General features: G+C 54.2%; 7 protein-coding genes across 12 annotated transcripts; 4 read left to right on the plus strand and 3 right to left on the minus strand.

The window, feature by feature from the left end:
* Positions 1–22: 22 nt before the first annotated feature.
* On the minus strand, positions 23–1,904 carry LOC108023200 (GDP-fucose protein O-fucosyltransferase 2). The gene has a single exon (XM_017092460.3). The coding sequence runs from the start codon at positions 1,735–1,737 to the stop codon at positions 181–183; it is 1,557 nt and encodes a 518-aa protein (XP_016947949.1). The 5' UTR covers positions 1,738–1,904; the 3' UTR covers positions 23–180.
* A 100-nt stretch (positions 1,905–2,004) lies between these two features.
* LOC108023221 (mpv17-like protein) lies at positions 2,005–4,315 on the plus strand. 3 transcript variants are annotated; one of them, XM_017092493.3, is made up of 6 exons: positions 2,005–2,176; positions 2,227–2,269; positions 3,401–3,574; positions 3,662–3,795; positions 3,867–3,998; positions 4,071–4,315. In XM_017092493.3, the coding sequence occupies exons 3-6, from the start codon at positions 3,409–3,411 to the stop codon at positions 4,239–4,241; spliced, it is 603 nt and encodes a 200-aa protein (XP_016947982.1). In that variant the 5' UTR covers positions 2,005–2,176; positions 2,227–2,269; positions 3,401–3,408; the 3' UTR covers positions 4,242–4,315. The 3 variants fall into 3 exon arrangements, with proteins under 3 accessions (XP_016947982.1, XP_050740692.1, XP_050740693.1); XM_050884735.1 differs by having other exon boundaries at positions 2,007–2,269; XM_050884736.1 differs by lacking the exons at positions 2,005–2,176; positions 2,227–2,269 and adding an exon at positions 3,099–3,232 and having other exon boundaries at positions 3,289–3,574.
* Positions 4,316–4,325: 10 nt separating this feature from the next.
* Positions 4,326–5,262, minus strand: LOC108023217 (trypsin-1). The gene is made up of 2 exons (XM_017092487.3): positions 4,783–5,262; positions 4,326–4,721 (listed from the first exon to the last, which is right to left on the minus strand). Exons 1-2 carry the CDS (start codon positions 5,260–5,262, stop codon positions 4,353–4,355), a joined length of 849 nt encoding a protein of 282 aa, XP_016947976.1. The 3' UTR covers positions 4,326–4,352.
* Positions 5,263–5,446: 184 nt separating this feature from the next.
* On the plus strand, positions 5,447–6,253 carry LOC108023224 (mpv17-like protein). 3 transcript variants are annotated; one of them, XM_017092497.2, is made up of 4 exons: positions 5,447–5,582; positions 5,657–5,739; positions 5,790–5,972; positions 6,035–6,253. In XM_017092497.2, the coding sequence occupies exons 1-4, from the start codon at positions 5,447–5,449 to the stop codon at positions 6,191–6,193; spliced, it is 561 nt and encodes a 186-aa protein (XP_016947986.1). In that variant the 3' UTR covers positions 6,194–6,253. The 3 variants fall into 3 exon arrangements, with proteins under 3 accessions (XP_016947986.1, XP_016947985.1, XP_050740694.1); XM_017092496.3 differs by having other exon boundaries at positions 5,798–5,972; XM_050884737.1 differs by lacking the exon at positions 5,447–5,582 and having other exon boundaries at positions 5,798–5,972.
* An 87-nt stretch (positions 6,254–6,340) lies between these two features.
* LOC108023219 (uncharacterized) lies at positions 6,341–7,882 on the plus strand. The gene is made up of 4 exons (XM_017092489.3): positions 6,341–6,568; positions 6,645–6,853; positions 6,915–7,110; positions 7,175–7,882. Exons 1-4 carry the CDS (start codon positions 6,490–6,492, stop codon positions 7,459–7,461), a joined length of 771 nt encoding a protein of 256 aa, XP_016947978.1. The 5' UTR covers positions 6,341–6,489; the 3' UTR covers positions 7,462–7,882.
* Positions 7,883–8,040: 158 nt separating this feature from the next.
* LOC108023215 (trypsin alpha-3) lies at positions 8,041–9,193 on the plus strand. The gene is made up of 2 exons (XM_017092485.3): positions 8,041–8,411; positions 8,473–9,193. Exons 1-2 carry the CDS (start codon positions 8,143–8,145, stop codon positions 9,116–9,118), a joined length of 915 nt encoding a protein of 304 aa, XP_016947974.1. The 5' UTR covers positions 8,041–8,142; the 3' UTR covers positions 9,119–9,193.
* Positions 9,194–9,342: 149 nt separating this feature from the next.
* On the minus strand, positions 9,343–12,646 carry LOC108023254 (ras-related protein Rab-27A). Of its 2 annotated transcripts, none has more exons than XM_017092536.2 (3): positions 12,326–12,646; positions 10,609–10,728; positions 9,343–9,985 (listed from the first exon to the last, which is right to left on the minus strand). In XM_017092536.2, the coding sequence occupies exons 1-3, from the start codon at positions 12,377–12,379 to the stop codon at positions 9,452–9,454; spliced, it is 708 nt and encodes a 235-aa protein (XP_016948025.1). In that variant the 5' UTR covers positions 12,380–12,646; the 3' UTR covers positions 9,343–9,451. The 2 variants fall into 2 exon arrangements, with proteins under 2 accessions (XP_016948025.1, XP_016948024.1); XM_017092535.2 differs by having other exon boundaries at positions 10,609–10,823.
* Between the last annotated feature and the right edge of the window lie 465 nt (positions 12,647–13,111).

Genomic DNA, 13,111 nt, shown 5'->3' on the forward strand with positions numbered 1-13,111 from the left:
TTCTTGGTAAAACGATGAAGAGTATAGAATATTGGCTATTGTTTATTTTTTGGTACACAATCGCAGATTGTTTGGAATCTCTTTTGCTTTCACACACTTTGCACTTACAACTAGGATTCGAGTGGTCTTCCGGTGGGAAACTTCCGGCAGAAGGCAGCACGCCGGGAACACAGTGGTTATTCAGTACGGATCGGAATCGGTGTCCTCATCGCTTTCCCCATCAAAGTCGCCATTCCACACTATGGGCCAGACAGCGTTCCGGGAACAGCTTCCGCCCAGGGCCTTGCAGAACGTGTTGAAGGTGCTGGCCTGGCTGAAGCCCAGGATCTCGCGCTCCTCGTAGATGCGGTACGTAAAGGTGCTCTCGTAGGTGCCCACGAAGTAGCGGGCGTAGGCGCAGACCAGCTGGTCAACCACCGCCACGCCCCCATCCTTCAGCTCCCGCCGCTGGGCGTTCGATTCCGGCGCAAAATGAACGAAACGGAAGCGGTAGAAGAGCTCCTTCAGCTCCATCAGCTCGTAGGGCGTAGCGTCGCTGGCCACGAACACTGTGGTCATATTGTAGGCTCTCAGCAACTGCTTCACCTGCTGGGCGGCCGCCTTAAGGCTGGGCGTGGTCGCCTCTCTCGAGCGCACAAAGTCGCCCCGCCTGAGGTGGGCGCAGAGGAAATCTCCGCCTCGCGCGTTGCGCTTTGGTCGCTCAAGTTCCCACATGGCAGGGCGCTGAACCCCGGCTGACGCAGCTGTGGTAGCCAGTGCCTGCTGTCGAAAGTCGTCGGCCACCCGGTCAAGGTGCCGGGCGAAGCGCATGGAGCGTCGGGCTCGCCAAAAGTGCTCGTCGCCCCAGTGGTCGTGGAGCACGGTCTCTGCGCTGAGCAGAGCGTAGGTACGCATGTCGTCCGCATCATCCGCGCCTGCCGTGTCTTCGGCGATGGCCCCGCGGAGCAGCTGTTCCAGCAACCCGGCGCTGCCCTGGAAGCGGACGCAGTGGAAGCGACCCACGCGCAGCTCCGACTGTTGCAGCAGCGGTCCACCCGCCAGAGATCCCTCGCTGCATGGCTTGTCCGTGATGCGCTCGAACTTGTCCCGGAAGATGCCCTGCTCCAGCATGATCTCGTAGTGCTGCAGCCGGAAGGCGTGCGTCACGTGGACTAGGGGAGCGCCCGGATTGCCGAAGAGCCGCTGCTCGGCCAAGAACTCATCGTAGTCCAGCACGGGCGCGTAGCGGCGCAGGCTAGCCAGGTCGAAGAAGTGCCTCCAGGGCAGCCCAGCTTGCTGCAGGCCCTGTGAGTGCCAGTGGTAGAGGCGTGGCCACGGGGGCAGGACCAGACGTACATTGCGGAACCGCTGCCTCTTCTGCAGACGGCGCACGAACACAGCCATCCGAATGTAGACGTCCCGGCGCAGGTTGAAGCCCTCGGAGATGTTAACGTCGTAGAGAATGTACACGGTGCCCCTTAGGACGAGCACTTCTGGCGGACAAGTCGCTGGCAGTGGCAGGATTTCAGGCAGGATTTGTTTCGCACAGGTGGCGCTGCTTCTCCGGAAACCGGCACTTCTCCTGCTTGCGGTTCCGTTCCGGAAGGCGGCCTCCGTACCGGCCAGCAGGCTGAGGAGCAGGATCAGGAGAAGGTGGACATGGAGCCGCACCAGTGCCGGAGCCCCAAGCCAGCTCCCTCGCATTTTGTGTTTGTTTTCGTTTTGTTTTGAGTTGGGCTGTGGTATTTTTTGGGCCATAGGAAAGTCCTAACGCTTGCGGCGTTCTCCAGAAAAAATGTCAAAAATATTTGAATAGAACATATAACATCTTTTTTTCTTAAAAATAGGTGTTTCACATAAAATAAAAGGTAAGTGTTTTTTGACGTTTCAGTTTTTTTAGTTTTAAAGTACACTAGCAATTGTTGATAAAAATACATATTGTACAAGTAATTTTTTTTATAAATTTTCTGTGCCAAACCCTCCGGATACGCCCCTGCGCCCAAGTCAAGGGGAGGGATCTAGAATCTCTAGCAAAAACCCCAAAAAGCTTTGCGAAAGCTTGCCACGCTAATCTCGAACAGCTGACTTTGGCAAAACATTGCTATTGCTATGGCATTAGGGGCGGTCGGACTGGCGACTAGTCAGATACGAGATACGGAAGCCAAGCGAGCCGAGGAGGGCGCGAGATGCGGACGCCGTGCGTAACCACAGTACAAACTAGAATTCCAATAAGTTAGTCTAACTTAGGTCCAGGCCCCCTCCCCACCCCACAAAAATCTGCCAAGTAAACGTAAGTAACTGTGTGATTACTACTCACCGGACAACAACAAAAGCGACGAGGCGGCGAATTGAATTTTGGCCGACACGATCTGTCACGCTCTCGTTTACAAGCGACGTAATCTGTTTGCGTAGTGACGGGCGGGAAAGGAGAGTGCGGAGAGCCAAACGTGCCGTTATTTTCCATTCATTTCATTCAATGAGCGGAACCGCTCTCCTTCCCCTCTATTACATAAAGTCCTTGCAAAAGTGCTTCCTCCTCTCGCGCCATCCCACTCGCGTTCTCATTGCGTGAGAGGAGTGCCAGGAGCGGATTCAATGGCGGGTAAAAGTGAGACATTCTAAAATATACTTAGATTTCATCATCATTTAAGATCATTTTTTTATAAGTTATTGTCTGTTAAGGAATATTTAACAATTCTTAAACCGCCTCCAGGGCTTTATAATTTGTATTATTACGACATACTGAAAGTTGCATTTATTTTTAAACCAATTAGGCTAATTTGTATACACTTTGAAGTTTTTCGAAAGTGAGGTAATTTTTGCTTGCCAAATAAGCTGATTGTTTTGTACTTTGTGGACAAGATTAAAATATATTCCTATTCTCGAACTATAGGAGTGGGCCTTTCAAATATATATCAGCCACAACTCTTATTGGCGGTCCCTGGACAATACAATATTATCAATTAAGGGCCCTTAAAACCCAACTTAGATCCGCACCTGGCAAAAATGCACCATGCACATGCTGCTCTCCTCCCACCAACAAGTGATCTGCAGCCAAGACCGCACATGTTGCTCCATCCCGCTCGCTCGGCTGAGGGTCAAGATCGGCGCGAAGAATTGCTGCCCGAAGCCTAATAATTGTGCATCCCGATTGCCATGTTCGAATTTAGAAAGTGCACTCATCGCACGGCTAGTTTCGGCGCAGCGTTCGAGACATCGAGACCCCGTAGCCATAGCCCCACCGTATACCGCAGCAAGTACCCTCCATTCTGACCATGGCCAGCTCCTGACCCCCGCCGCCCCGCGCAGACAATGACCTTCGAGTAGCATGAAAGGCCTCTCCGACGTCGTCGTTGATGTTGTTGGTTTAGGTTAGGCAAAGCAATAGTTCGACCCCTTAAACGTTCTCCATTTTGGGCAGCACTCGTGATGGTGCCACAGGCTGTGAAGCTGCTCCAGACCTCGCTGGGCCAGTGGCGACGCGGGGTCGCTAGCGGGGGAAAGCTGCATCCCATGGCCAAGGGCGCGCTTACGTACGCGGTCATGTGGCCCACGGGCAGCCTGATCCAGCAGGCGCTGGAGGGACGCAAGCTGCGTAAGTACCAACTCCTCAACTTCATCGCATCCATGGTTAACTCCTGCCCGCACGCATTACCACTCCTCCTCCACTGACGACTCGCAGGGGACTACGACTGGGCCAGGGCGCTCCGCTTCAGCTTGTTTGGAGCCCTGTACGTGGCGCCCACCCTGTACGGCTGGGTGCGGCTCACCAGTGCCATGTGGCCGCAGACCAATCTGCGCACGGGCATCGTCAAGGTAAGATCTCTAGTTCCCAACGCTGCTTCAGCTTCAGCGGACTGAGCTCACCCTCAAACGCCCCTTTGCAGGCCATCACGGAGCAGCTTTCCTACGGGCCCTTTGCCTGCGTAAGCTTCTTCATGGGCATGAGCCTGCTGGAGCTTAAGACCTTTAGTCAGGCCGTGGACGAAACGAAGGAGAAGGCTGCGCCCACGTACAAGGTAACGTTTATCCCGCCCCGTGCTGCTCCCAACCCGCTCATAGCCATCTCATTACTACCCACCACCACCCAGGTCGGCGTATGCATCTGGCCTTTCCTGCAGACCATAAACTTCTCGTTGGTGCCGGAGCATAACCGCGTGGTGTTCGTAAGCATTTGCAGCCTGATGTGGACCATCTTTCTGGCCTACATGAAGACGCGCCATGAGGAGTCGGCGGATATGGCGGATCTCCCCTGTACATAGTTCCCCGTATTGTCATATTTGTTACCTGTTCTACGTCCCTTAGGCCAATTGTTGAATTAGATAGCGTTAGCGTATGTGAGTAGGTATTTTTAATGGGGCTAATGGAGTCCTTCAGATGCTTAGATCTGGTGGCGAGCGTCCCACGATAAGCTGACCAACCCAAAGCAAAGATGACGTGGAGGAGCTGCCCACCGTGTCCACGATCCAGTCAACGTAGGCGGAGACCTCGGTAAAGACGCCTGGAAACGGTGGCCGAGCGCAGGGCTTGATGCTCCAGGAAACAATCCCCACCTGGGTGTCGGAGCCAGTGACAATCAGCGGCCCACCAGAGTCGCCGCTGCATTGGCCCTTTCCGCCCTCAGGCAATCCAGCACAGATCTGGCTTTCGTGCAGCTGCGTCTGATGGCGATCGCTGCACTCCTTGTCGCTAAACACCTGCAGCTGGACCTTTTGTAGATGCTGCTGGATCACGCCGCCAGTCTGCAATTGATTTGAATGATGACTCATGGGTTCACCAAAGGTTGGATGAAAGAATTCTTACCGCATTCAATCCCCAGCCCGCAAGGACGGCACTCGCGTTTCCAGGGGTTTCTTGCCGAGGCTCCGGCAGACGCACCGGCTGGACAAACTTGCTCAGCGTGACGGGATGTGCCAGTTGCAGCAAGGCGATGTCGTGGACATACTTGTCCTGCGGGTCATAGCCTGGATGGACGAAGATGGCGGCCACGAGGGCCAGCTGGCTGGAGTTGCGCGCCAGGGTCTGACTGCCGTACTGTATGTTCACTTGCTCGGGCAAAGAGCTGCGCACGCAGTGGGCTGCAGTGAGGACCCAGAGCGGGTTAAGCAGCGTGGCTCCGCACGAGTGGTGTCCACTTTTGGCGCGGCGCAGCGAGACCACGAAGGGGAACTCCCCCGGACCAGCGATGGTGCCGTTGACGATTTTACCATCCTCCTCGGAGGCTCTGGCAAGGATGAAGGCTATGGCCACGAGGAGCAAAACGAGCCTGGCACGCAGAGCCATGTCGGCGTTCTTTGTGTACAGACCGCGAGTAGAGCAGGGCAATTTATGGGCCGCGGGGCCCGCATTGGCATTCTAAAGTGGTTTGTTGGGGGTGGAGCTGGCCATGCAGTTGCGGGCGGGAACAATTAGCCATGCTAATGAGATGCCATCCGCGCGATTGTGACTCCGCAGGGCCGAGATTGCGATGGCGGCCCCACTGCTTTGGCAGAACTTCAAGGTGCTCATCGCCCGCTACCCGATAATGCGCGGCATGATATCGTACAGCCTGATCTGGCCCACGGGCAGCCTTATCCAGCAGACGGTGGAGGGAAGACGCTGGGGTGAGTTCATAAACCTCTTAAACTGCCAGCGAAAGCTGGTGCTCCTGCTCATCAACCAATCTTTCGTCTTTCAGGCACCTACGACTGGTGGCGCGTTCTCCGGTTCAGCATGTACGGTGGCCTCTTTGTGGCTCCCACGCTCTACGGCTGGGTGAAGGTGGGTAACCGCTTCTATGTCGGTTTTCGTTCATATCCTGTGCACCGCAGATCTCCAGCGCTATGTGGCCGCAAACGTCGCTAAAGACAGGCGTCATCAAGGCGGCGGTGGAGACGATCTCCTACACCCCCGGCGCGATGACCTGCTTCTACTTCATCATGAGTCTGCTGGAGTCCAAGACGGTGGAGGAGGCGGTGGCCGAGGTGGGCAAGAAGTTCCTGCCGACGTACAAGGTATGTTTAGTTGAAGATATCAAATGTGCAACTTGTGTACCAACCTTTATTGCGCTCCCAAGGTGGCTCTATCCGTATGGCCCCTGGTGGCCACCATCAACTTCACCCTGATCCCCGAGCGCAACCGGGTGCCCTTCATCAGTGCCTGCAGCCTGTGCTGGACCTGCTTCCTGGCCTACATGAAGCACCTGGAGCACCACGAAGTGGATACTGCTATTTAGTGGACGTATTTCTCATAATTTTAGTAGTTTAAATAAATTAAAGTTAATTGGAAACATTGAGCTGTGGTGTTCTTCGCCAAAGGCTGGTCACACTATCCCTAGCTAGAGATGTAAAAACATCGGTATTCCAGATTATCGATAGCTTCCACCGAGCCCCACCTAGTTGTTTTTGGTTTTTTTGGGTGTGTGCGGTTGCATTTGTTTACGCTGCCCCAAACTCCAGAAAAGTACTCCTCCGCTCGTGCGTATACTGCGATCCCCCCGAGAACCAGCACGCCTAAAACAGCAACAGCAGCATGCGCGAACTCAACAAGCAACAGTCGCAGGACACCACGGACTCGGGTGTCGAGAAGGGAGACTATCCAAGGGCCACCAGTAAGTGACGCACTCAAGCATGCGGGTCTGACCCGGAATTGCATCCAATTGGCTCACCCTCAAAACCAATTCGCAGATGGCGTGGTCTTCGGCGCCATCGTTACCTTCGCCAGCTTCTTCGTGCTGATGATGTCCTTCTGCTCGCCGTACTGGATAGAGTCCTACGAGGAGACGCGCTCCAGCTTCAAGAACATGGGCCTCTGGCAGTACTGCTTCAAGGATTTCGTGTACCCCAAGTACCCGTTACCCAAGCAGTTCAACGGCTGCCACAACATTTTCTCGCACGTAAGCACAGGCGTTGCCGTCGCCCCTCTGCGCATTTTGTCTGAATTTCCCTTACCAACAGGACTACTACGTGATCCGTGCGTACCTGCTGCCCGGCTGGCTGATGGCGGTGCAGGGCTTTGTGACCATGTCCTTCATCATCGTTTTCCTTGTGCTGGCCCTGCTGTCGCTGACCATCATCCGGCTGCCGCTGAAGCCAGTGCTGCAGTACGAGTGGTTGCTTGTCCGCCTCTCCTTCATGGGCACCGGCATTTCCTGTGCGTATCCCTGGGTTTCCACCACCGCACTACGCCTTCTAACCCGATCTCTTTTCCTCCCCAGCTCTGTTCATGTTTCTGGCCGTGTGCATCTTCGGGGGCTGCGCCTACCGCCGCGACTGGATGATGTACCCCAAGTTCAACGTGCTGGGCTGGTCCTACGCCCTGGCCGTGGTCACATTCATGCTCCTGGGCCTGGCCGCTCTGATCCTGCAGCGCGAGGCTCGACAGGCCTACGAGGCGCGCGGCGAGCAGAAGAACCTGGTCATGCAGATGGAGATGCAGGAGCCAGGCTACCAGCCACCGCGTCACCACCAAAGCCAGTCGCGCAGCCTGCAGGGCTACATATAAGCGCCAGCCCATGAGTTGACCTCCATGCATTCCACTTCTCCTGAATCCGTGCTTAGATTCTCACAAGCAATCTCGTATCTGCGCAATCGACGCCGTCCAAAGTGCCTTCACCGTCCGACTGCCTTCGCAGACTTTAACCATCGAATATTTACATATTTATACGCGCCCAACCTGCGCCATCGTCTCCGTCTCCATTTATAATTGTATTGAATAGCACATACAGTATAAAATAAGATAAATACCTTCTGCTTAGCCCAATTCGAGCTACTCTATTTTAAACTTCTAACTAAATTGATTATTTTTACCCAGGCTCAAACTGTATACAGCAACCACTATTTTATATCACTTTTAACGATGTCCATTTATAAGAAAACTGGTGTAAAGACATATCAAATTATACGTATTGTTTGAACTTCCAAAAGTTTAACGTTTAGATCGGGTTGATCATCTTGTCATCGTTTGCTCTGCGACGACGACCAACCAGCTTGTTCCCCTGATGAACTGGTGGGTGCGGATGTGATCTGCGCCTAATATGTTTATGTTTGCCTTATCGGACTGATAGCGGCGTCGCTGATTGCCAATTGTTAGTCTTGGCTCGCTGCTTCCAGATTCGAGACCTCGATTCCGAGAACGTCTCTTCAGTGAGTTTCGTGCGCTCCGTTTCTTCTCACCTGATCTGCGATGGCTCAGAGCTGGCTGCTGGTCTGCACCTGCCTCCTCGTCGGGCTCCTCTCCTGCAGCGCGGCGGAGGAGAAGCCAAGAAACCTCTTCCCTGAGGATCAGCAGCAGCCGCGCATCATCAACGGGACCGTGGCCAGGGTGGACGAGACGCGCCACCTGGCCTCCATCCGCCTTTTGCGGCACGACAACAACTTCGGCAGTGGCCACATCTGTGGCGGAGCGCTGATCGCGCCCACCAAGGTCTTGACCGCCGCCCACTGCCTGTACAAGTGAGTAGTGAGCCAGAGAGATAGGTGTGCCGCTCCCAAATGACCAGATCAATGCCTGCAGCAACCAGAGGAAGCGCTTTCGCCGGGCCAGCGAGTTCGTCGTGGTCCTGGGAACGCTAAATCGCTTCGAGCGGCGCAACGGGACCATCGTGTCAAAGGTGAGCTCCATAGCCTACATGCACACCTTCAGCCCGGACAGCATGCGCGACGACGTGGGCATCCTCTTCCTGCACACAGGGCTGCCGCTGCCCCCGGCCGGTATCCACCTCACCGTGGCCCCCATCCAGCTCGCGGGACAGGTGACACCGCCCGGCAGGCTGTGTCAAGTGGCCGGATGGGGACGCACGGAGCAGAGCTCCCTGTCCAACATCCTGCTGACGGCCAACGTGAGCACGATCCGGCACCAGACCTGCCGTATGATCTACAGGTCCGGCCTGCTGCCCGGGATGATGTGCGCCGGACGGTTACAGGGCGGCACCGATTCCTGCCAGGGCGACTCCGGCGGTCCGCTGATCCACGAGGGACGGCTGGTGGGCGTGGTCTCCTGGGGCTACGGATGTGCGGAGCCTGGCTTACCGGGAGTCTACGTGGACGTGGAGTACTACCGGCAGTGGATAGAGGAACGCAGTGGGGCACTGCCGCTCGCCAGGATTAAGGCCCTGCTGCTCCTGCTCCCTCTAGCGCTGCGCTACGTTTTAGTTCTATAGAAATTTAACTACTAACTATTTATGGGTATTCCTGCTTTGGGAGCACCAAGGCACTTCGTTGGACGTTATAATACAAACCTACAGAAATCCCACCTACCGAATTACTCATTTCCAGCAAGATTCCAGCGTGTACCATAAGATAGCTGCTATCTATGAATCTTGCGAGTTTCACAAGATTCGGATCCCTTGTCTTGCCAATGACAGGTGTAATAAGACTCTTCTCCTCCACTCAACAATCAACATTTATTTACAGCGAAACACACTTAGATTCGGAAACAACAGTGAAGAAACAAAGCAGGCCAAGATTCGAGATGCAGGCTGACCATGACCCGTCTAACAGTTGCGGCAGTTGCGCCGCGAACGGGGCTCCTCCCGCCGGTCGTGGAGACGCAGCTGGTCCTCCGGCGGCCCGTAGGCGATGTTTGGCAAGCAGCGGGACTGGGTGAGCAGCAGGGAGAACTCCCGGTTGCAGGCGGCGTTCTCGATACGCTCCATGACGCGGCCCACGAGGAGATCGACGGCCTCCTTCACATTGGCCCCGGTGCAGGCGCTCGTCTCGATGTAGGGCAGCCGGTAGCGCCGGCAGAGGCCCGCCACCTGCTCCCGGCTGACCACCCGCAGCTGCAGCAGATCGCACTTGTTGCCGCAGAGCACCACGTCCGGGTCGTCCGAGTAGGCGTGCGTCCGCAGCTGCGAGAGCCAGTTGGCCGTCTCCAGGAAGCTCTTCTCGCTGGTCAGGTCGAAGATGAGCAGGAAACCCATGGCGTCGCGGTAGAAGGCCGTCGTCAGCGACCGGAAGCGCTCCTGGCCGGCGGTGTCCCAGATCTGCAGGTGGATGCGGTGGCGGCGTCCGCGGGAGTTGTACAGCTGCGGGGAAGGGGTGTAGAGGGGGTAGTCCAAGGTCAAGGAGGTACATAGGCACACGCAGTACTTATGAGTAGTACGCTATGGCTATCATAAATTTAATTTCATTTAATCCCATTTTCACTTTCTTAAATGTAACCTACACAACTAAAATACGAGATTACAGTAAAAAAACATCGTTTGGTAAATCGTTTTATTTCTTAAAACAGGAATATCCAAATTGTTTACCTTGAAAGCTTGTAAAAAATATTTCATTTCATACCATAAGAACCTAAGCACATTATTTTCCCCTTTTCCATTTTAGCTGGAAATATTTTTGAAAATTTCAGGATCGAAGTTTTGAAAAATTAGTTTGGAAATAATTTAGATTTGGACTCGCTTCAGATGGAATATTGAGAAGGTAATATTTCCAATCCGAAATTCAACTCAGTCCTCTTGTTGAACTTAATAGGCAATAAGTACAGATTTATAATTAAGTACTAAAACATTCGAAAGTGAAAACCAGAAGAGACCCGTTGTTGTTCGAGTGAAAAAGAATGTTTGAAAACTGGCCCGAAACAACATCCTAATCAGATACGTCAAATGTCTTGGGATCAATAAAAAGGTTATAAGGGTGTTCCACTCACCAGACGCTTCTCGCGGAAGTCGATGCCCACGGTGGAGATGAACTGGGTGTGGAACCGGCCATCAGTGTACTGGTAGAGCAGGCAGGTCTTGCCCACGCCGGAGTCGCCGAGGACCAGGAACTTGAGCAGGTAGTCGTAGTCGATGTTGGCGCCCGTCATTCTGGCGTTTCTCAGCGGGCACAGGGCGTTCAGGACAGCAGACGCATCTTGTCCGCCTGGAAGCGGGGAATCAAATGAACGGACTGTGCCTCTGCAGCTTTTCTGGTGAAGGTTCTCTGCCCGGCCCATCCCCTCCGCCCACTCCCCCCTTCCTCGTCCTCGTCCTTTGTGTAAGCCCGGGCTTAGAGTGACAGGGACGGAGGAGGAGGGGCACTCAAGTCGAGAGGCATCTTCATAAGCGTGGTCTACCCCCAACACCACCCTCTTCCATCCCTCATAATGCGACCCATACACACACACACATCCCCGAACCGTGGCAAATATTTGAAACTCATTAAATCCCGATTTATTGATTTTCTGTCTCGTTCTTGGCGAAATTTTGTGTTTTGTTGATGGGGAGCGGGAAGCCCTTTTTTTGGTAACATTTTGAGGCATTCTTGCTTCCCACATCAAACAAACCGATCGAGATTTCGAGCATTCCCGCTGGAAGCGGCAGTTACAACGGTATGCTAGGGGACAGGCACTCTTAGAAAGAAAAAAAAGAAATGTGGAAGCACCGCAAAAACAACAACAAACGGCAGACCAGGAATGCGCTTCTCGCCCGCCCCCTCCCCGTGCTAATTAGTGGCTCGCGAGTCAAAGGCAGCGGGGAGGTGGGTCTGCAGCATCTCGTTCCTGCAATCTGGCGTCCCTCTCGCACTAATCGGATTATGGACTCAGCCTGCGGTTGTAACGGTTGCTAGACAACGGGGGCTGCCCCCCTGCCACCCACGCTCGCTGCCACTGGAAGGGAACAACGGAACAGAGATCGAAGTACGCACACACATACATAGTATATATGTACATATGTGGAAGTCCGTTAGAGTGAGTGGGTCCCTTCCAGCACTCTATGGAATCCTTTGGTGATGTCTTGTAATCTAATTTCCTCTCGCTTCCGCCTGCTGTCTCCTGTCCCTCCCCTTCCCTCTCCCTTCTCCATATCCGGCCATCTGTCCCCCACTTCCGCGCTCTTCCAAAGAGCACGCACAAGTTACAGTTATCAAAGAAGGGACAGGTGGCGGGGCGGAGAGGGGGCAGCGGTACGCGAGAGCGAGGAGAGAGGAGTAGGGCAAATTGAATTAGCATGCACGCACTGCCAGCTACTGCCATCTCGCTCGGCCGACGGTTAAATTTAAACCTTTATTGATTCGCAAGATCTTCTTGGGCTCAGGGGGCTCAGCTGAGGCTGGAAACGGAAATAGCCTCCCTTTTTGGGGGAGCGGCAGCGAGGTGGGGAGGTGAAACAGAGCCTGGCAATTAGGACCGCAAGCCAAACCACGAGGTATGCACTCAAGGTCGCCCTTCTTCCCACTCCCCTTCCAATTCCCCTTCCCTTCCCTTCAGTGCACTCAGATGCACTTCTTGGACAAGGACAAACACAGGGACAGGACAGGGACAGGGACAAGGACAGCTTCCAATTAAAGCTGGCCGTAATTAGCTGCACATCCCACATCCCTTGCCCTGTGTGTGCTGCAGCAGGACTTTAAAATAGCCAGTGGCACCTGCTCCGCCCGCTCACCTGTTCACCGGATCCGGCTAATTGCAGAGGCGGTGGCAGAGGCGCGGCACGCATTTCCGCCCCGACGCCCGCCGAAAAGGGCTCCGTGATTCCGCACTCGGCACTCGGCGCTCTAAGGATGCTGAAGGATTAATGCGGGAAGCCGTTATTTTTAGCGCGCGCAATTCGTCTGCCCGGGAGTTCCCCGTTGTCCTGTCGAAACGAAAACAAGCTGTGCACGAGGATGCCGATTCAGACTGAGACTCAGGTGCCGATTCAGATTGCGCCCTCGAGGATGTGGCTACGGATGCGGGCGTTGCGCTGCCCGACCTGTTGCCATGCGCTGCCCAGCACGGACTACACACGGGTTGGCGGCCAACGCCAACGCCAACTGGCAGCTGGCAGCAGGCCACGGAAGCACAGCTTTCAGCCAAAGCTTGCGGCCAGCTTTCAAGGCGCTTCCGAGGAGCGACAGGTGCACACAGGTGTCCTTTCCCACAGGAGACCTCGTCCCGTCAACGGTGCACGGGGAGCATGTGTTTGTGTGTATGCACGTTCCCTCGGGCAACTTCACCTTCCGCAAACATTGCTTCCCCGGAGAAAAAGCTTTGAAAAGGAGTTTCGGCAGGACATCAGCTCTAACCAGGGACTTGCCAGTCCTCTCTTGAATCGTAAATAAGGCGCAAAATAAATAATATATTCGATTCGTATTGCTTACATTATTATATTAACTAAAATTGTTATTACTATCTTACTATGATTATTAAAAATTATTATTATTATTATAACTATTTTAAAAAAAAATTG

Source organism: Drosophila biarmipes, chromosome X, assembly GCF_025231255.1.
Source record: "Drosophila biarmipes strain raj3 chromosome X, RU_DBia_V1.1, whole genome shotgun sequence".
NCBI classification, from domain to species: Eukaryota; Metazoa; Arthropoda; class Insecta; order Diptera; family Drosophilidae; genus Drosophila; species Drosophila biarmipes.